This window comes from Malaclemys terrapin, chromosome 8 (genome assembly GCF_027887155.1).
Source record: "Malaclemys terrapin pileata isolate rMalTer1 chromosome 8, rMalTer1.hap1, whole genome shotgun sequence".
NCBI classification, from domain to species: domain Eukaryota; kingdom Metazoa; phylum Chordata; order Testudines; family Emydidae; genus Malaclemys; species Malaclemys terrapin.
The window spans coordinates 72,284,823-72,307,350 of NC_071512.1; the positions used below are offsets into that span (position 1 = coordinate 72,284,823).

The window sequence follows — 22,528 nt, forward strand, 5'->3', positions numbered from 1 at the left end:
CTGATAAGAAAGAGGGAAATCCTTTCTTTCAAACATTATGGAAACTCTGATGCCTGAATAGGCATAGCAGGGATATATTCCGGTTAGTTTGTATTCTCAGCTATGCTGATTTTTATGAAGCAGTTTCTCTGACCCATTGCTAGCTTTGTGCGGTGTCCAGATAGATTTCTACCCTTGTACATTTTTCGGTAAACAAAGCTCCCTCAAGTGGTTTATTAACCCTAGTGTCGGATTATTTGCTATGCTATCAATATTTTAGATCTTAATTTTGTTATTGACAAAAATATGTTTTCACTATCATTCTCCTATTTTTTTTTAAGAAACATGTTTTCATTAATTACAATTATTATAAAAAAACCAAATTTACTCGCTTATCATAATATGACTATTAATAAACTATTAGTATTTGGCCCACTGGGTGAATGAACAGTGCAGCCTCAATCCTGCAAAGTATTATATGTAATTCCAAAAGTCTCAGAATAAGGCATTAATTTACTATAGCACAAAGACGGGTTTGATAAAGTAAAAAGCAAGGCTGTAAATATAGCAAATGACATCTAGTAGCCTTCAACAAAAATATCTGTACAGAGAGTCCAATCCAAAATCCCATTGACTTCAATGTGAGTTTTGCCTGTGACCACAATTTTGCATATGGATCCCCATGCATGAACCCTCATGCCTGGCAGCAGTATCTGTGTTAGGACTGTAGTATCAGGCCAAGAACTCCCTTTGTAATCACTGGTTGCACTGTTGCCTTCTATTGTGATTTTCTGTACTCTTCTTAAAGCCCTAGCTCCTGGAGTTATTTGATTACATGAGAATCTCAGCTTTCAAAAATTTCTAGCACTCATGGTTGTAGAGAAAAGCTAGAGAATGTGAATGCTGAAGACTCAAAAACAGAAAGCAAATATAAACACCCCTCCATTCTTTTTTTAAATCTTGTGATTTTTAAGCCTCCCTCGTGACTCTTGGGAGGCCTGACTCATGATTTTTGAACACTTGTGGTTGGCAACACCGTGCTTGTATTACAGAATATATTCATCAGACTTTTATTATGCAACACCCTCCTCATCAATGACACAATATTTACCACAAAGCTCCTGGTCCTAGTATTCGTAAATTGGATTTGGACTACACCTCTACCCCGATATAACGCTATCCTCGGGAGCCAAAAAATCTTACCGTGTTATAGGTGAAACCGCGTTATATCGAACTTGCTTTGATCCGCTGGAGCGCGCAGCCCCGCCCCCTTTACTGCGTTGTATCTGAATTCGTGTTATATCGGGTCACGTTATATCGGGGTAGAGGTGTATGTACTTTAAGCAGATAAACAAAAGTGAGTAACTTTTTTTAATGTGGTGATCCACTTCATTGTTTTCATAAACTGACTAAATAACCACTGAAAAATTTAGCCTAACTTTAACCCAGCAAAGAATATTTGTTTCCATTTTCATGAACCCTCTTTACAATCCTGCAAATTTATGCATGCGCCTAATTTTACTCACATGCATAAACCCTAGATAAACAAAGGGTTTGCGGGATTTGTTGCTCAAAGCAAAGGACCAAACTCCACTATCTGAGTAGCGTACAAAACTTCCATTCAAGAGAAGGGGCAAAATTTCGGCCCAAAAGTGGTAGCAGCAAGATGACAACTTAAACTACAGTGGACTGATTATCTACATAAATTTGTTCCATTAACTAATTTTTGAACATCTAACTTTCTTATAGAAGGGATCCCTTGAATAGTATGTCCACATAGTTTTTTGGTGTTTTTAAATCTTAGAATTTTTGTAAGTGACTTTCTCATTCCCCAGCTGAAGATTAGAAAGCTCCTTTGGGATGATCTAAGAGCAACACTGAACATTAGGGCTGGTTGATATTTCTTCCATTAGAAGTTTATTCCATCTTTAAAAAAATTTGCATTTTTGGAAATTTTGTTTCAAAATGACAGGACAATTCTTTACTTTCCCACCTTAATTTTTCTCCACTGGAAAAAAAAAAAGCAGGAGGTAAAAAAAAAAATAGTGTGTGTGTGGGAAATAAAATAAGTAAAACTGGAAAAAAATCAAGATATGCTCTGTATATACACCTGCCTGAGATCTCTTCAGTTTCACTTTTGGCTACTGCTCTTACTAGTAAATAAATACCATTTTACAGAATCCGGGACAGTGTGTGCATACAGGGAAGGAAGAGTGAAGATCTCCCCAGAGCAGTACATGAGAGTGATGTCATCCTGCTAGGGTCTGAGGCAGGAAGTGCAACTGACCATCAACAAAACAGTGGAACTCACTGTATACAAAGTTCGGTCAAATGTGCCAAGGTTCCCAAGTTAAAAAGAGAACAGAAATATTTTATTATTTCTTTCTATTACAGTAACCTTAGGTGTTATTGATATCAACAGCATACTTGTATCAAAATAGTGATAAGTTTATTGTATATCAATGGTCAACCCTCTACACATTTGTAATATCTTACAGTATTGCCAACCCTAAGCATTGAAAAATCACGAGTCACACCCCTTCCCCCAAAATCATGAGATTTTAAAATGTAGATGAGTTATTTGCCTTCTGCTGTTTGAACCTTTAGGATACACAAAGGTCAAATTTTCAAATATTTGCCTGCAGCCATGAGAGCTAGAAACTTACTATACTTTATATAAAAAATGAAAGCTGAGATTCTTGGGGAGACTTTTGAATCCAGCAACTGGAGCGTTAAGAAAAACACCTAATATTGGAAGACCTAAGGTAAAATCACAAGACCTCTGAGAAGACACACCTGCTCCACATTTGCCCTCATTCTGCCGAGGTGGATGGGTACTAGTTTTATTTAATGTGTTTATTGTCCTATACAGAATCTATAAGTACATAGGTGCTGCACAATAGTAATTAAAAACTTACAGATGCTAAAAAGCCATCTTGCGCTGGGGCCAGATGGTTTCACTGTGTGTGTTTCACTGTGACATTTAGGGCCAATTTTTTATACAAGAAGGGCTGAAATCTAAAACTGCAATGCATGTGCCTTTACAATGACTGAATGTGCAAGTCAGGTAATCAAACATGCAAATAGGTACACAACCAACTAGCGATTTATGCACACAATTACCTGATTTGCATGTGCAAATAAGGGTGCACACTTGCAAGTGAACATAGATGCTTTTTTGAAAACTCACCCCAAAAATCTCACTTCTTCCAACTGGCACAAATTCAGACCTGTCCCAAATCTCCCTCAGTGAGGAACATGGTGGTTACCTATAGGCAGAGTTTACAGTCCTCACTTCTGGAGAAAGAAAGGGCTGGTAGGAAAGCAGGGACATATTCATGCAGTGGTAGTCTCCCTCTATGAGAAGAGAAGGGTGCATATTTAAATAAGGCCTGTGCCTGTGATACTCTACAGCTTCGCACAGAAAGCAGCCCAGTTGCAACAGTGGGCTGGTGTGTGGTGTGAGGCAGGGCAGTGACACGGGTATCGGGCTGTGCTGTGATGTGGGATTGCTGGTGCAGGGCAGTGACACGGGCACCGGGCTGTGCTATGATGTGGGATTGCTGGTGCAGGGCAGGGACACGGACACCGGACAGTGCTATGATGTGGGATTGCTGGTGCAGGGCAGCGACACGGACACCGGACAGTGCTATGATGTGGGATTGCTGGTGCAGGGCAGCGACACGGGCACTGGGCTGTGCTATGATGTGGGATTGCTGGTGCAGGGCAGCGACACGGGCACCGAGCTGTGCTATGATATGGGATTGCTGGTGCAGGGCAGTGACACGGGCACCGGGCTGTGCTATGATGTGGGATTGCTGGTGCAGGGCAGTGACACGGGCACCGGGCTGTGCTATGATGTGGGATTGCTGGTGCAGGGCAGTGACACGGGCACCGGGCTGTGCTATGATGTGGGATTGCTGGTGCAGGGCAGCGACACGGGCACTGGGCTGTGCTATGATGTGGGATTGCTGGTGCAGGGCAGCGACACGGGCACTGGGCTGTGCTATGATGTGGGATTGCTGGTGCAGGGCAGCGACACGGGCACTGGGCTGTGCTATGATGTGGGATTGCTGGTGCAGGGCAGCGACACGGGCACTGGGCTGTGCTATGATGTGGGATTGCTGGTGCAGGGCAGTGACACGGGCACTGGGCTGTGCTATGATGTGGGATTGCTGGTGCAGGGCAGTGACACGGGCACCGGACAGTGCTATGATGTGGGATTGCTGGTGCAGGGCAGTGACACGGGCACCGGACAGTGCTATGATGTGGGATTGCTGGTGCAGGGCAGCGACACGGGCACCGGGCTGTGCTATGATGTGGGATTGCTGGTGCAGGGCAGCGACACGGGCAGTGGGCTGTGCTGTGATGTGGGATTGCTGGTGCAGGGCAGTGACACGGGCAGTGGGCTGTGCTGTGATGTGGGATTGCTGGTGCAGGGCAGTGACACAGGCAGTGGGCTGTGCTGTGATGTGGGATTGCTGGTGCAGGGCAGTGACACAGGCACCGGGCTGTGCTATGATGTGGGATTGCTGGTGCAGGGCAGTGACACGGGCACTGGGCTGTGCTATGATGTGGGATTGCTGGTGCAGGGCAGTGACACGGGCACTGGGCTGTGCTGTGATGTGGGATTGCTGGTGCAGGGCAGTGACACAGGCACTGGGCTGTGCTATGATGTGGGATTGCTGGTGCATGGCAGTGACACGGGCAGTGGGCTGTGCTGTGATGTGGGATTGCTGGTGCAGGGCAGTGACACGGGCAGTGGGCTGTGCTGTGATGTGGGATTGCTGGTGCAGGGCAGTGACACGGGCACCGGGCTGTGCTATGATGTGGGATTGCTGGTGCATGGCAGTGACACGGGCAGTGGGCTGTGCTGTGATGTGGGATTGCTGGTGCAGGGCAGTGACACGGGCAGTGGGCTGTGCTGTGATGTGGGATTGCTGGTGCAGGGCAGTGACACAGGCACCGGGCTGTGCTATGATGTGGGATTGCTGGTGCAGGGCAGTGACACGGGCAGTGGGCTGTGCTATGATGTGGGATTGCTGGTGCAGGGCAGTGACACAGGTACTGGGCTGTGCTATGATGTGGGATTGCTGGTGCAGGGCAGCGACACGGGCAGTGGGCTGTGCTGTGCTGTGATGTGGGATTGCTGGTGCAGGGCAGTGACACGGGCAGTGGGCTGTGCTGTGATGTGGGATTGCTGGTGCAGGGCAGTGACACGGGCACTGGGCTGTGCTATGATGTGGGATTGCTGGTGCAGGGCAGTGACACGGGCAGTGGGCTGTGCTGTGATGTGGGATTGCTGGTGCAGGGCAGCGACACGGGCAGTGGGCTGTGCTGTGCTGTGATGTGGGATTGCTGGTGCAGGGCAGTGACACGGGCAGTGGGCTGTGCTGTGATGTGGGATTGCTGGTGCAGGGCAGTGACACGGGCACTGGGCTGTGCTATGATGTGGGATTGCTGGTGCAGGGCAGTGACACGGGCAGTGGGCTGTGCTGTGATGTGGGATTGCTGGTGCAGGGCAGTGACACGGGCACTGGGCTGTGCTGTGATGTGGGATTGCTGGTGCAGGGCAGTGACACGGGCACCGGGCTGTGCTGTGATGTGGGATTGCTGGTGCAGGGCTGTGACACGGGCAGTGGGCTGTGCTATGATGTGGGATTGCTGGTGCAGGGCAGTGACACGGGCACTGGGCTGTGCTATGATGTGGGATTGCTGGTGCAGGGCAGTGACACGGGCACTGGGCTGTGCTATGATGTGGGATTGCTGGTGCAGGGCAGTGACACGGGCAGTGGGCTGTGCTATGATGTGGGATTGCTGGTGCAGGGCAGTGACACGGGCACTGGGCTGTGCTATGATGTGGGATTGCTGGTGCAGGGCAGTGACACGGGCAGTGGGCTGTGCTGTGATGTGGGATTGCTGGTGCAGGGCAGTGACACGGGCAGTGGGCTGTGCTGTGATGTGGGATTGCTGGTGCAGGGCAGTGACACGGGCACTGGGCTGTGCTGTGATGTGGGATTGCTGGTGCAGGGCAGTGACACGGGCACCGGGCTGTGCTGTGATGTGGGATTGCTGGTGCAGGGCAGTGACACGGGCAGTGGGCTGTGCTGTGATGTGGGATTGCTGGTGCAGGGCAGTGACACGGGCACTGGGCTGTGCTGTGATGTGGGATTGCTGGTGCAGGGCAGTGACACGGGCACCGGGCTGTGCTGTGATGTGGGATTGCTGGTGCAGGGCAGTGACACGGGCAGTGGGCTGTGCTGTGATGTGGGATTGCTGGTGCAGGGCAGTGACACGGGCACTGGGCTGTGCTGTGATGTGGGATTGCTGGTGCAGGGCAGTGACACGGGCAGTGGGCTGTGCTGTGATGTGGGATTGCTGGTGCAGGGCAGTGACACGGGCACCGGGCTGTGCTGTGATGTGGGATTGCTGGTGCAGGGCTGTGACACGGGCAGTGGGCTGTGCTATGATGTGGGATTGCTGGTGCAGGGCAGTGACACGGGCACTGGGCTGTGCTGTGATGTGGGATTGCTGGTGCAGGGCTGTGACACGGGCAGTGGGCAGCAGGCTGGGGCCACGATGTGCTACAGGCAGAGCAATGACACAGGCACTGGGCTGGAGTGTGGTAGGGACACGGCGCTGGGGCAGGGCCACGGGGCTCAGCTCCATCACCAGCGCCGCCGGCCGGCCGGGGGAGAGATGCGGGGCACTTACCCAGCCCCAGCACGGGGATGTGTAAGCCATTGGAGAGGGGGAGCGTGGGGAAACCCAGCGGCGCCCGCGAGGCCATGCTGAGCCGCGTCCCCATCAGACCGCAACCTCCGCTGCTCTAGGCAACTGTCTCCAACCTCTCCCCTGCCGTCGTAAAGTGCCGCAAAGCGAGGCGGGCTTTACGGCTGAGAGCCGGGGGGAGCGGCGTGCTGCAAGGGGGGGCGCCGCTGCGAGCAGGTTGTTGGCCCATGAGTCAGGCGGGGGCCCGCTCGCGCCAGGCTCGTGTCCCCTGTACGGAGCCAGGCCCAGCGCGCTCCGGGGCTGGCCTAGGCTGCTCCGCGTGCCACTAGCACAGCCCGGCGGCCCTGGGCGCGGAGGGGAGGGGATGTTACAGGGGAAATCTGCGAGCCCGGGGCGGGGGACATCAAACTGCCCGGTGACCCCCGAGGGGGCTGGGCCTGAGCTCTGCAGGAGGCACCCGGGTATCCATCCCTCTGATCCCTGTTTCCTTCTTGTGGTAGGTCAGACTCAGGAACTGGCTTCTGTTTCACTCCTGGGATTAAAATGCTTTATCTGATTGGACTAGGGCTGGGAGATGCCAAAGATATTACCGTGAAAGGACTGGAGGTTGTAAAGCACTGCCGCAGAGTATACCTGGAGGCCTACACATCGGTCCTAACTGTAGGGAAGGAAGCACTGGTAGGTTTATGTGCCACTGAACTGAGTCTTGAATATCTTTTTGGAAATAACAGAGTAAGGGGGATGCAGGGAATTGTGGATCAGTAACATTACCAGCAAAAATAATAATATGACTCATTAGAAGAAAGAATAGTAAAGCATCTTTCTGAGTATAAATATGATCAGAACATGCACGTTATATGAGTAACTTGTCTCTCTAGCTTGTTAATCCACAAGAGATTCCAATATTTCAACATTTGTTTTCATCCCAAATTGGGACAAAGTCCACATTTCAAAATTTTTCATGGAATAGAAAGATAGAAACATATCAGTTTAGAAATGCTTAAATGTTTCATTGTTTAACTGGAACTTTTACAGTGGTGCTTTAGTCAGTACCAGAGAAGTGTAAATTCGAGTACACAGTGGTGTGTCACACAATAATTGGCCTGTGTGGACCCTGCTGGTGCACACTAAAAGCTCCCTAGTGCAGTGGTTTTCAAACTTTTTTTCTGGTGACCCAGTTGAAGAAAATTGTTGATGCCTATGACCCAGCAGAGCTGGGGATGAGGGGTTTGGGGTGTGGGAGAGGCTCAGGGCTGGGGCAGAGGATTGGCTGTGGGAGTGAGGGCTACAAGGTGGGGCCAGGAATGAGTGGTTCAGGGTGTAGGAAGTGGCTTAGGGCTGGGGAGGGGGTTGGAGTGCAGGAGAGGGTTTGGGCTGGGGGTGCAGGCTCGGGATGAGGGGTTTGGGGTGCAGGAAAGAGCTCTCGGTTTGAAGGGGCTCAGGGCAGAGGATTGGAGCACGGGCTTACCTCAGGCGGCTCCCGGTCAGCAGCACAGAGGGGATGCTAAGGCAGACCGCTCTGCGCCCCAGAAGTGGTCACCAAAAGGTCCAGCTCCTAGACGGAGGCACGCAAGCGGCTCTGCGCAGCTGTCGCCCACAGGCACTGACTCCCCCTCCCCTCTCCAGCTCCCATTGGCTGGTACCCAGCCAATGGGAGTTCAGAGCCGGTACTTGGGGCAGGGACAGCGCATGCAGCCCCGTGGCCCCTCCACCTAGGAGATGGAACTGCTGCTGGCTGCTTCTGGGGCACAGCGCGGTGTCAGAACAGGTAGGAACTAGCTTGCCTTAGCCAGGCAGTACCGCCAATGTGACTTTTAATGGCCTGGTCGGTGGTGCGGACCAGAGCTGCTGCGACCCAGTGCCTTCCATTCTGTGACCCAGTACTGGGTCGTGACCCACAGTTTGAAAACCACTGCCCTAGTACACAGTATGTAGTGCTGTTAGAAACGGGACTACATTAACATGTACCAAAAAAACCTTTTAGTGCCCATAAGCAGGGTCCACACAGGCCAGTTAGTATGCTAGTGCACACTAAAATTTGTACCCCTTTGATGTGGACTAATGCATTGTGTGCACAAGACCTTAGTTTTGGTCTGTTGAATGTTAAACTGTATCTGCCTGTGGTGTTGTCAGTGCATCATGAGAGATGTAGTCTAGAGCCCAGTCTGTAGGAGCAAATGATGGTGTAAAATACCTGAACTACAGCGCCTGTGAAGCACCAGTGCACTTAACACAGATGTCAATTCAACATTAAACTGCCTGAAATGAAAGGTTTCAGTTTGTTGATTCAGGTTTTCTCCATCTCAGAAACAAAATATTTTAGATTTTTCCAAATAGAAAACCTTGGCAAAATTGAAATTTTCCTGTGGAAAATCTTGATTTTGCAGAAAGTACATTTTCCATCGAAAAGAAAATTCCCAAGCAGCTCTACATGTTAAATACAAAACATTGAACAAAAGAATATAGGTGTTATTAGTCTTTCAAAAAGCTTTTCATGAAGCCTCTGATACGATATTGTTAGGAACGTTTAATATTCCTAGGGTGAGAGGCCTTCTTCAGGCTTTGAAACTGGTTAGGGGATGGGAAACAAAAAACAGGAATAAATGGCCAGTTCTTAAAATGAAGAAGGGTGACCCTTAGGATATTGCTGTCCAAGTTAGAAGTAGATGACACCTGGAAACTGGCTGCTTAATAGTTTGGAGGGCAGTCACATATGAGCAACAATAGAGGGAATCTGAAAGCTGTCTAGAGATGAGGACTCTGGCCTGCAATGGATTGCTAAAACCATCCCATATTCTTGACATGCAGGGCCTCACAGGATGTGGGGATCTGGGGTAAAACCTGAAACTGAGGCTTCCAACCTCCCCCCATCTTGAAACTGGGGCTCTGGGTGGGGGTGTTGGAGAATGAGCCTTCCCCCCACACACTCACTCTGCACCTGTTCTGCAGGGCTGGGCCCAGCTCCCTGCTCTGGGTGTTGTGACCTGACATATGGTACTTTAGTCATTTTGATCGATCAGTCCATTAGTCTCCCAAGTAGCTGGGATTACAGGTGCATGCCACCGCGCTCGATGTAAGTACTTTAGTATTGGTCCAAAAACACGACAGCTTACTGTAGTTCTATTACAATGTTTAGGACCAGCCATCACTATAAGGGAGTGTGGTCTGGAGGAATAATGCAGATGGAAGCTGTGTTCTGCATTTTAATCCTGGTTGTAACAGACTATTCACCTTTCTGTCTATTTCCCTGCCTGGAAAATGGGAGTATGATTTACTTGACTACATCCCAGGGAAATTTGAGGGTTTGATATAAGCATTAAAATAATGCTAAGTATTATTACTAACGTAAGAGAAGGAGCTGCTATGTATCACTCTACAATGCCTACCACAGAGGGACCCCAGTCTTGTTGACTTTTAAGCACTACCACTAAACAAATGTTAAATAATATCTGTGTTTAGTTCCTCAGTCCAGTTACTGGAATTCCAAACAGCGTGGTGTGTTGATTAACCTTTATCATCAACCCAGCTTAAAATAACATATGTTAAAGCTATTGCATATTGACTATTTAGGTTGGCCTTCAATTTGTTGAAAGAACTACAGTAACTCCTCACTTAATGTTGTAGTTATGTTCCTGAAAAATGCTACTTTAAGCAAAACAATGTTAAGCAAATCTAATTTCCCCATAAGAATTAATGTAAATGGAGGTGGGGGCGGTGTTTAGGTTCCAGGAAAAAAAAATTTCCAGACAAAAGACTGTATTTATATCTATATAGACATAGATATACTGTGTGTGTGTGTATAAGTTTTAAACAAACAATTTAATACTGTACACAGCTATGATGATTGCGAAGCTTGGTTGAGGTGGTGAAGCTAGAGGGTGGAAGAGGGTGGGATATTTCCCAGGGAATGCCTTACTGCCAAATGATGAACTAGCACTTGGCTGAGCCCTCAAGGGTTAACACATTGTTGTTAATGTAGCCTCACACTTTACAAGGCAGCTCGAATGGAGGGAGGGGAGACAGCATAGCAGAGAGAGACAAAGACACACACCGTGTGTGTGTGTGAGAGAGAGAGAGAGAGAGAGAGAGATGTGCATTGCCCCTTTAATTATGCTGACCACACTCTAAGTGCACTGCTTTTTTCAGTAGATCAGCAAGTTGAGACAGTAGGTGCTGCCAGCAAGCTCCCTCCGTCCTGAGCCCTGTGGTGTCCCCCCGGCTCCCTCTCCCCCCTGCTCTGTGGAGATGGGGTAAAGGAGCAGGGAGTGGGGGCGAGGGGGGGGACACCCTGACATTATCACCCCTTACCCCCCTTGCACAGCAAGCAGGAGGCTCCCAGGAGCAGCTCCAAGGAAGAGGGCAGGAGCAGCACACAACCATGGGGGGATGGACAGCTCAACTGCCGGTAACTGATAGCCTGCTGGGCGGCTGCTTCACAGGAAACTTAGGAGAGCTGATAGGCTGCCGGCCCACCCTGGTTCCAAGCCCCCATCAGCTAGCTCCAACGGGCTGCTCTTTCTGCAAGCAATGGACAAAGCAGGCAGCTGCCAAACAACGTTATAAGGAAGCATTGTACAACTTTAAATGAACATGTTCTCTAATTGATCAGCAATGAAACAACATTAACCGGGATGACTTATAAGTGAGGAGTTACTGTATTTAAATCTTTTAGCCAACAGCCCAATTGTTAGGGTGCTCTCCTGGGATGTGGGAGACCTGGTTTCAAGCTCCTGCTCCAAATCAGGCAGAGCAGGGATTTGAAAACATCCCACATCCTGGTTCTGTCCCATCCCAAGTGAGTGCCCTTATAACTGAGCTATTGACTATTCTGGGAGACACACACACACTCATCTGAAAAATACCCAGTCTTCATTCGAGGCTCTGATCTTGTAGGTGTGCTGTCAGGCCCCACTGGAAAGATAGGAGGGGAATGCTAAGTATGAGTTTCCTGCTGGGGTTTGGGCATGAGCTAGGGTTCCGAGCTGCTAATTAGCTGTGTGGCAGCATAAAGATGTACGGAGCTCTGCACAGGCCTGTCAGTGGGGACTTTATGCACCAGCTGAGCATTAATTTTGTGAATATCAGTGGCACCTAAATATTGGTCTTGGGTGCCTAAGTACCTTTGTGGGTCTAGCCCCAAGTGACTTGCCCAAGGTCACCTAGTAGGTCTGTGGCAGAGCAGAATATTGAACCTAGGACTACCAGATCCCAGGCTACTGCCCTAACCACAGGACCATCCTTTCTCAGGGAAGCCTTTGCTACTCCTTTATGCTGTGATCACTGTTATGCTGGTTCTCTTGTTTGTACACTATCCTTTGTAGGTGGAGAGCAGAACTGGAATTGATGTCACATTTTCTGTAAAGACAGACCTTCCTAACCTCAGTTGGCTAAACAACTATGATTTCTATAGCTCCCAAAAATGTGCCAAGTGGCTTACAGAACAGAATAAGTTTGCCTGCCCTGAAGAAGTTTGCTATCTAATGTAACAATAGTACTTACATAGCTTGATGAAATTTGAGTTGTAAGGATGTACAGATGTGCAGAATAGTCACTAAGCATTCTAGAACCGAACCAAGTCTCATGGTTCATATGTGAGACCCGATCCTGTACATGCTTACACGTATGCTTAATTTAAAGAACATGTGTAGTCCCATTGACTTCAGTGGGATTGCTCATCTGTTTAAAGGTAAGTGTTTGAAGGATTAGAGGCTAAATGTGTTATCAACATGCATGGAAAGTCTTCAGCATACAGAAACAGAATTGGAGGGTGAATCTGAAGTGCAAAGAAACCAAGCATCAGCTGTTGGAGTCTCATATCTCTGGGGATACTAATAAAGAATGGTTTCAAGACTGGTTAATTACAACATGATATAAAAAAACCTAGGTCATAGCATATTTTTAGCCAATGTCTAATCTATATCTGGTTGGAAGAAGACAGACTAAGACAAATGGAAGTCATCACCAGCTATCTCATTGTAATGTTTTTCTTCAATCTCTAGGAGGAGTTCTATGGGAGAGAATTGATTCTGGCTGACAGAGAAACAGTGGAACAAGAAGCAGATAATATTTTAAAAGATGCTGATCTCTGTGATGTTGCTTTTCTTGTAGTTGGTGATCCATTTGGGTAAGAAAAGGCAACATTTTAATTATTCCTCTGGCTTTGTCATTTGGCTACTTCTAGCCCTTAACAAATGGGAGCTCTCTCATGTTACCATAATTTTCTTGCTGGAAAAAAGAAACATTCCATTTTCATAATAATAGGAGTGTGCCCCATTCATGTTCTTGCAGAACTGGCTACATTTGAATTTGATACAAATGTAAATAAATGGCTCACACTTTATTCTCAGTCTTGTTTTGCAGTTCTCGCACCCAAACAGCTTGCAAAACATCCTTATCAGATAGGAACTCAGACCCACTGGCACTCACATAGATCTATAAATCTTCCCTTCAAAAGTCAAGCGACAACTGTAAAATTAATTGCCGTTATTCAAGCTGCCCTTCATAAAAAAAAAATTGTTTTATATTTTATCAGCTTAGCAGAAGTGCTAGGCTTGTTACAAAGTATGGTGCATTTCTTGATTATGTATTAATCATGCTTTGTATTTTCAGTTGCTTTTTAATTGAATGCTGGGTGTTGATTGCACACACTTATGGTATTATCTATTCTAGTCTTTAAGGATGGCTGGGCCATTATAAATGTCTTGTCAGTTTGGTTTATTAAGCTTCCTATTTCAGTTTCTTATTCCTGCTGGAAGCTATAGCCTTTTTCTGTCTCCAGAAGGATGTCCTTCTGCCTATGCAATCAAGCATCATCAATCTGTAATGTCAAGCCATACAGAAGAGCTCTTTGTCTCCAGCTGGTGATCCAAGACTTGTATCACAGCTTCAAGGGGCACAAGGAAAATTAAATCACTGAGCACAGTTTGGTGAATGGGTGCATTTGGGGGAGGGGTAGAGGGTTATAAAGGAGAGGAATAACTTATGTACATACAGATGCTGGGGAAACATTAAGACAATCTTTTTATTAAACTGTGTAGTTGCAGGTGATGCTGGCTATTTAGAAATATTAAAGTAATTATACTTGCAGTGTGCATTGCCATTAGAATCCAGGTTTAAGTTAAGGTGCAGTACCTATACCCTCTTGCTTTGATCCAGAAATAAGTTTAGGCATACAGGCCATATAACTACAGTGTCCATCAAAAAGTAGTTGGAGTTTGCGTGGGAGTCACCGAGCCTGCTTCTGCAAACGTGTATACCAATGTTTTTAATGACTAGAAACATATGCTTTTATTATAACATAGTACTCTGTCTTGAAAAGATATAAAGAATTTTCTAAACCTTTTATTTATGTTGTCTAAATGTATAGGCTTTTAGGCCCCAATTCTGACGTCAGATCTGTGTGGGCAGATTCTAATGCCTGTGTGGTGCCCCACTGACTTCAGTGGGTCTCCATAAGGGAGGATGTAAGGGTCCCCCTGCAAGAATCATCTTGGAGAACCAGAACCCTAAAATCTAACTCCAGGCAGCTTTGAAGTTAATTGGTGATGTTGATGTTCTAGACCATTCTAGAACATTGTACAGTGTATTATATGGCCACAATTTTCAAAGTTGGATATCTAAAGCTAAGCACTCCCCTTCCCCACCCAAAAATGGCTTGCTGTTCAGAGAGATTGAGCACCCAGAACTGCTACTATCAATAGGAGCTGCCAGTTATCAGCATCTCTGAAAAATGGGCCACTTAAGTGCCTCATAATGGATTTAATGGTTTAACTTAGGCACCCAAGTTCAAAAATTTGTTCGTGTTCCTTATAGAAACTTTCCCTCTGGGGTGGTCATCTAAACTGTGGCCAAATCAGTTGGAGGTGGGGGAAACATTGCAAACAAGAAGTGAAACTAAGGCTCTCACGCTAACTCTTTCAGTCTATTAATATGTCAATTTTTGATTCTTAATCTAAGGGAAGTATGGATTAATTTTTAGCAGTAGATATAAAATTTGTAAAGCCTATGACAGACATTAACCATTTATATAAGCAGGCTAAAAGAGTCCATGGTGTGTATTTCAGTCAATCAGTGTTTGGACTCTTGAAGGCAACTTACTGAAGAACGGTGTTCTGAAGTTTAATGCACCCCATTTCAGATGTCTTTTTCTTCCTAATTACTCCAAGCACGCCTGCTCCCTGGGGTCTATGAGGTGACTGACTGGTTGCTCCTAGTAACAAAGGGCAGGATTGTCCTATCCTGTGGAAAACCCAGTGTGAGGATGACAGAGGAGCCAGGATACTCCAAAAGTTGACCTCGGAGTTTTCAAGTAATCTGTTCTCAAGGAGAGGTTTAGCTAGTGCAGAAAGGAGGTGGATGGCCTTTCAGCCCCACAGGTAAGGGATGTCCCATCCTGCTGATACAAAGGCACCACACAAGGGGCAGCTACACTGGAATTTTTCAGTTCTTTTCCCCCACCACTGATCCATTCGCAGTTGTGTCTGCAATATTGGTAGAATGTGTTAATGGAAACCAGGCAACTTTTAGCACCATGTCAGACAATGTGGTGACTGAAATAAATGCCCACCTGCATCCAGTTTATGCAACTGCTTCCATAATTGCCCGTGAAGATGCTACTGGTGCTTGACCAGTAGTGTGGAACGTGGTAGTGTAGACAAGGGCACAGAGGACTGACTCCCTCAGGCCCCCTGCTGCAATTGGCCGAGTCCCCATATGTGAGCACACTTCCTGCAGCTGTGCTGCAGCCCTTGTAGAGGGGCCTAGTGGGAGCAGATTTCAGTAAATAAAGCCAACTGTTCCCCTGATTCTCTATTAGCAGATCCACAAAGTCTCCAGAGCCCTCATGCCATGGATCTGGAGAGACGGGACAAGGCTGAAGAACCAGCCTCCTGCTCTCCCTCAGCAGATGTGCTTGGGTATCCTTTGCTCATGGAAGGGTTGGGGGGGCATAAGAGAGAGTTTTGCAGTTAATGAGGGAGCTATTCTAAGTCTAGATTACCTTACTGCTGTTCTCCTAGGTGTTGCAGTCTATTTCTAGCAATACTTCCTGATTTCCCATAATTCAGACTCCACTAGTTAATCTGCTGTAGATGAATGAGCCTTTATCGTATTTTAAAAAAACGGACACTTCCTCCCACCCCCATCAGCTGCTGCCACATTTCTGTGTCCGTATCTATGCACTTGAGCTGGCAAAGTAGTTGCATAACAAAAATGCACTAAGGTTGGGAAATGGTCAGGCCAGGGATTGAGGGAACTCCATGAGAATTCAGCTTGAACGACAGAGGATGTCAGGGCTAAAACAACCCTCCTATGTAATTACTCAGCTCAGCCAGATACTAATACTTTCCCTGTTTCCCTCTATGGAATGGGCAGCATTGACTGAGGTATCTTTGTTGAAAAGGAGACAGCTGAAGCAATTGTACAGATTTGACAGCTTTCTTATTTAAATGCATTGCCACATTTCACATGTAATGTGGAGAGTACAGTACTTCTTAAACATCTTAACATGCACATGTACCATTTGAAATAAAAATTAATTTATTTTAAAATGTTGCAATTCAAAAATAAGACTAACTTGGATCTATTTGTGCTTCTGATGCTGTTCATACTTGGAACTCAAGCCTGCAGTTCTTCCTCTGGGCAAAGCTCCAATTAACCTGACTCAGAGTTTTGTCCAAGTGTGAAGATGCAGGTTGCATGTTGACTGATGGGTATGTTAAGCCAAATTCAGCTTGTGGTAAGTTTCAAAGGGGATCGCTCCTGCTTACTTCTGGAATGAATTTGCATGTTGTTTATATATCCTAATGCATTTTCCCTGAGTCTTGTGGGTTTCAGTACATAAATACATAAAAGAGAATAGTTTTAAAAGCCAAGCTTGGCTTTTCCAAGGTTAATATATAGCTACTGTATACATGTGTATACAATATGTGTAAATCTTTAAAACATGTTCTGTATACTGTGTAGTGCTTTTTTTCGAACGTGTTTTCACAGGCTCTCAGTGCAAATGTGAGATGGCCTGGTTGCACATTAATTGTAGGAATACTGGAGTTACGCCCAAGTTCTCTGTGCTAAGCTTAGCTGACATTTGCTATTCAACAGACATCCAGCAGATACCTGCAAAAGACAAAGGACAAATGGAACTGTCCTCTTTAAGTTGCTATCAAAAGTTACTTTAAAAAGTAATAAACATGCTACTGTTGCAGTTTTAACTTTGAGAAAGCAATTGGGAGCTGTGAAATTCATGTGGGTCCCTGTGCTTTTTAGCCCTTTTTTTTGCTACTTATTGTTATGGTAAAGTCAGAGTAAAGTCCTTACTACCACTGCCCTCTTGGCATGCTGCATAGCTTTACTCATGAAGCATTTTAATTTTACTTTCCAAACAAGCTATGTTGATGGTTATGCTCAGTCAGTGTATTTTGTCAATCTAACCCATTCCTTCCTTACCACAGGGCCACAACACACAGTGATCTTGTTCTGCGTGCAGTAAAGCTTGGGATTCCATACAGGGTTATTCATAATGCTTCCATTATGAATGCAGTGGGCTGCTGTGGTTTACAGGTAACTCTTATACGTACTGTTCTACAATTGTTAATATTAGAATCAGCAGTCTCTACCGCTCTGACATTATGGAAGGGCTGCATGACGCTATCTAAACTTTTAAGGAAGACAGCTGTGGAAATTCTGGCCAGTTTTCAGAATATGTTAACATTTCCTTTTCAGAGTGTTCCATGCATTTATCATTATGTAACTTAACATTTGGGAGGCAAAATGCCTATTTGTATTGATGCACATGTGAGTAAATGGGTGACAATTCTGGTTTCTCTCCCCCACAAACAAAACTAGGCAGTATTTTCTATGTATTTCATATGTAAAGCATTGTGTGCGTATGATAATTGTTTTGCCCTATCAGCTTACTGTTCCTACTGGTGATCATCTGCTAAGGTAAAGTTGTTATCCCCTTGAGAAATATACTATCAATGGAAATAAAATGGGTACATACATGATTCTGTGTATTATCCCAAACCCAGATTAAAAATTATGTCAAAAATTTGGCATCAGACACATTCCTTCCCTCCTGAGTTGATCCTCACCTCTTTAATCTTCCTGCATGTTTGCCAACAGCTAAAGGATCTTTGATTTTTGTTTTATTAGGGGAATGCAAGGATGAGAGCCACATACCTGAATACTTTTTTTTATTTTTTTTTATAGATATTAGCCTATTGCATGTCCCATAGATTGGTTACTTTGGGTCTTGGAGGCTCAGAAAAGTAGAGACCTATTTTCTTTAATGTTTTTAAATTTCTTTCATAATCTGCTCTGCCTGTCTTGTAAAATCTTCCGTATGTTCCCCTCCTTGCTCCTGTCCCTGTCCCAGTTTCTCCAATCAGAGAATCAGCTGCTGGCAGCTACATAGTTTCAAGGGAAGAAAAGAAAATAATTCTACTCTGCAAGGCGGAAGCTGGAATATTTTTATTTTATGAATATAGGGAAAATGGGTGTTGGTTGGCTGGAAAACTCACAGGAACTCCCTGACTCAATCGTGGGATAAGTTAGTGTCCAGTATAAACAGCTTTCAAGCCATGTAACTACTGTAGGTCTGGTATGGGGCAGCTTCCTTTCATAGATGTCCAGAAAACTCTCTGCCTTTCTTACAGGAAAAATGCTAGTCTAACATGTATTGTCACTAATCATACATATATTAGCTATCTGCAACTTTCCCCTTTGTTTTTCTTGTTAATGATGAGCATTGGCAGTGTGCTCAGCCCTACCCCTACTCTGTCCCCAAGGAACTTGCCATTGTAGGCCTCAGTCCTGCACATGTGTAGCCCCCCTGTGAAGAGCCATTGAGGCTGTATGTGAACATAGGGGTCTGCTTACGCGGAACCAATTGGAGGATCAGGGCATAAACAAGCGATTAGATGCATGTCCAGGGCACTTCCATCTCAGAAGGAAGAAGTCCTTTCTAGCTTAAAGAAGGGAGAGCCGTCTGTTTTAACAGAAATAACCGATACCGCCAAAGTTAGATCAGAAATACTAGCAGCCATATTTCAGTAGTTGCCAGCAACAGCACAGCTGTACCAGTGGTAGATATGGCATAGGCTTTAGCTTTGAGCAGACTTTCATGACACAGGGTAAGTCTATACTGGATCTGGAGGTATAATTTCCAAGGCGGTTAGACATACCCATGATTGCTTTGATTGAGCTAGTGTGCTAAAAAAATAGCAGTGTAGCTGTGGCTGCACAGGCAGTGGGACAGGCTTGCCAAGCCAAATGCAATCCCATCTGAAACCCTAGGTGTGTACTCAAGGTGGCTAACCCATCCCTCTGCCCCCACAGCCACGGCTACACTGCCATTTTTAGTACACTAGCTCAATCAAAACCTGGGTATGTCTACCTGACGTGGAAATTATACCTCCAGTTCCATTGTACACATACCCACAGTGATAGAAATGTCTGAGCCCTGTGGGCTCTCATGCTTAACTGCTGGTTCAACAGCACCATTCTTGAAATGTGAATGTTAATTGTAGTGTATGCCTGCCCACAGGGAACACAACCCGTGACCTTCGCAATGTGATGATTCTCCCCATGAGTACTTTCTCACAACACCTGCCTGTTGTTGAAAGGAGAGGTCAGATTATCTTTTAGGAAGGAAGTATACTTTTGGTGTTAAAATCTACATATGCAGTAGACGTTGGCAGGCGTCACATGGCTGCACTTTATGGGTAGGGTAGCACAGGAGTTGGCTCCTTACCCTATCTGCTTTATTATGGTAAACAGCCTGCTTCTACAGTTAAGAGCTGGCAGTGGATTCCTACTACTCGTTAGCATAGGATGGTCTTGCTTTCTGTGCCATTCGGAGAAAAACTGCAGGTCCCACCCTCCAGTCCAAACCCTGACAGTGCAGGTGTCTATATTAAAAATCTGTAGTGTTTCTGAAAGTTTGTCCTACCTTGTAGCAGTTGTACAGGGAGACAGGATCTAATGCTGCGACAGAGAGGCAGTTTCTAATCAGGACCGCCCTTAAAACAATCCTAGACCACACATGCATGTTTCAAGGGTTGTCTTTACTTTCTTTATCCAGTGCTGGGGGAACCTACCATGACGGAAACATGGGGTTATTCATCCTGGCAATAGTCTTTTTCCTTCCTAACCTGGGAGGTGCTCCCCTCTCATAAATCAACATATTCCTGTTCTTGTGAAAAGCACCCTGGGAAATCATGATCATGTTATATTACAGGATCGTAACCAGCTGAATGTTTAAATCTTCAGTGTTCTTTGAGGGAGCAAACAAATAATGAAGGGAGAGCAAAGCTGACAAGGCACTTCTCATTTATTAAACATTGTAGCTGTTACTTCCATCATCCCTTAAAACTCTCCACTTCTTTATTTTCATAATTATCTCCTGTCATAAGTTTATTTCATTTGTTTTAGGAGCAGTTGCTTTTTTGAAGCATTTTGGGTATGGCAGGGATTCCTCTTATACATACTTGACCACAGAACAGTTTTTTTTTTTTTTTTTTTTTTTTTGGTCTTTTATTCTGATCTTGATACAAAACTTCTTACTCTACTAGTGAAAAACAGGAAACACCTTTATAGATTGTACTTATGGTTTTCAGAACAATGAGCTGTAGCTGCTGATTAGACTCTGTCTGGATGAAATGCAGTTACTGCTCAAGCTGCTCACAAAAGAATGTGTCTCCTATATGATCAGACCAATGTTCAGTGCTTTCTGTGAAGCATAACGTGCAGTTAATTGTATATTCTTACAATGAAGTTCATGGAGAAAGCATTCTGGTACCATACATCTCTTTTTGTGTACTGATTTCTATAAAGGTGCTGCCATAAGCTACAAATTACAGATCAGAGCATGAGCTAGGGTTGGACTTACTGTTTCTGGGACTGAAGGAGCAGAAACGTAGTTTTTGCTATTTTGTACATAAAAAGCTCATTAAAAGTAAAATATTTTGGAAGGAAAAATGTGCATCCACTCTGAAAACATCTCTGCCAGGCAGTCCAGATCGGTGCTGCTGATATGGAGAATCCCTATGATAACAGATTATTAAAAATGTTAAAGAAGCTATTGCATTGGTTCATATCACATTAAAGGGGCAAGACCTCCCCCTTTATAAATAAAATAAAATAAAAAGGACCTTTTAATGCTGAGCTTCCAAAAAGCTTGTTTGCTGCAGTTTCTGGTACAGTTGGCTAGAGCTTTTTTGAGAGCTGGGTGAGTTAGGCACATTGCAAGACAGCTACAAGCACTAGTTACGTTGTGCCAAAGTCTCTAGATCCCTCCTGTGCCCATCTCTCCACCCTGTTTTGTGCTCCGCCATACTGGTTGTCGTATCAGGCTTTTGTTCAAGATCTGGAGAATGTTCCTTTTTATTTTTCCAAAATCAGAAAAACAAGACAGCTGGGAAAGTGCCTCGGATGTGAATTGCCACTTAAACCTGGTACCACTGGATTCATGGATGGTCTCAGTGGTATTTGTTAATGTTGTATCACAATTATTGGCACTAAGCACCATTCTAAAGGCCCTGCAGTTCTGTATCTGTGCATGTAGAATGATCCCGCCAGAGAGACTGGGGAGGGAGTGTAGTCCCACAGGAGTGTACTCTAAAGCCCTCACATAGCACTTCTGTTGGTGTCTGCTGGAGCACTGCAGCCTTCCGCCCAAGCAGCTGAGCTGTACTTCTGGCCGTATTGGGAACCTGTGACCTCAGCTCTCCCCCTGCTCACCTACTTGGGGAAAGAGGCATGGCCTCAGCCCCATTTCTTCCCATGAGTCTACACCATGGGTTCTCAACCTTTTTCTTTCTGAGCCTCCCCTCCTTCCCCCCTCCCCCCAACATGCTATAAAAACTCCACGGCCCAGCTGTGCCACAACAACTGGTTTTCTGCATATAAAAGCCAGGGCCGGCATTAAGGGGTAGCAAGCAGGGCAATTACCCAGGGCCTCATGCCACAGTGGGCACAGCAAAGATAAGTTGCTCCGGGTGGCAGGGCTTAAGGCTTCAGCCCCATGCGGTGGGGTTTCAGCTTTCTGCCCTGAACCCCAGTGAGTCTAACACTGGCTCTGCTTGGCGGACCATCTGAAACCTGCTTGCGGCCCCTGGTTGAGAACCACTGTTCTAGTCCATGTAGCCAGTAGGTAGAAGGAAGGGAGGAGTTCTTTGTTGTTCCTTCTACAGGCTTCAGCTCTTCCCTTGCTCAGTTTTTCACTGTTAGGCCAACTGCTGGGGCAAAAATGGCTTTCAATTTTCTCCTCCCCTGAATGCTGTAATAAAAAGCTGCTGTAGCATTGAACTGTGAAGCAGGGGACAAGTTGTGGGCACAGATATAAAAACTGGGACCTACAAAGAGGGGGGACAGTAGGGGAGAGGTTGACTAACAAAAGCCAGAGAGTAGGGGGAGAGAGAACAGAAGAACAAGGGAAGGGACCAACTAAGGGTGAGAGACTTGGAATAGATGGAGAAAGAAAAACATAAGCAAATTGCTCTAGTTTTATCAGAGTGTTGCTTTTGGCAACCACATCCAATTACTGTCGCCATTAACTAGCTGAAAATTGGCCTTGCGTGCACACTTCATGCACCACCCTAAATGTATAATCCCCATACCATTTGAAAGGGAGATTCTTTCCCTGTTCATAGGACCAAAACTAAATGAATGCCCTGGTGTGCCTCAAGAAGCAGCTCTAAAGAGCCAGTGCATGGGAAGTAGTCCAGATCTAGGCTGCCTGCAGTATGCAGTGCGTTACTGTCCTTTTCCTTGCATGTCCTTGCTACGCTGCTAAAGGCCTTTCTGGAAGTCATGGCTC

General features: G+C 45.9%; 2 protein-coding genes across 6 annotated transcripts in view; one reads left to right on the plus strand and one right to left on the minus strand.

The window, feature by feature from the left end:
* The window catches only part of LOC128841837 (uncharacterized oxidoreductase ZK1290.5-like), an 84,358-nt gene extending 77,523 nt beyond the window's left edge, over positions 1–6,835 (minus strand). The window contains exon 1 of one of the 3 annotated variants that reach the window (XM_054037303.1): positions 6,694–6,835. In XM_054037303.1, coding sequence (XP_053893278.1) covers positions 6,694–6,787 — 94 coding nt within the window. In that variant the 5' untranslated portion in view covers positions 6,788–6,835. The remainder of the gene's footprint in view (positions 1–6,693) is intronic. The other 2 variants (XM_054037304.1, XM_054037305.1) reach the window with 2 other exon arrangements.
* Positions 6,696–22,528, plus strand: part of DPH5 (diphthamide biosynthesis 5) — a 28,150-nt gene continuing 12,317 nt past the window's right edge. The window contains exons 1-4 of one of the 3 annotated variants that reach the window (XM_054037308.1): positions 6,696–6,714; positions 7,277–7,389; positions 12,711–12,835; positions 17,160–17,268. In XM_054037308.1, the coding sequence (XP_053893283.1) occupies positions 6,711–6,714; positions 7,277–7,389; positions 12,711–12,835; positions 17,160–17,268 (351 nt within the window). In that variant the 5' untranslated portion in view covers positions 6,696–6,710. Of the gene's footprint in view, positions 6,715–6,934; positions 7,390–12,710; positions 12,836–17,159; positions 17,269–22,528 lie in introns of those variants that run through there. The other 2 variants (XM_054037307.1, XM_054037306.1) reach the window with 2 other exon arrangements.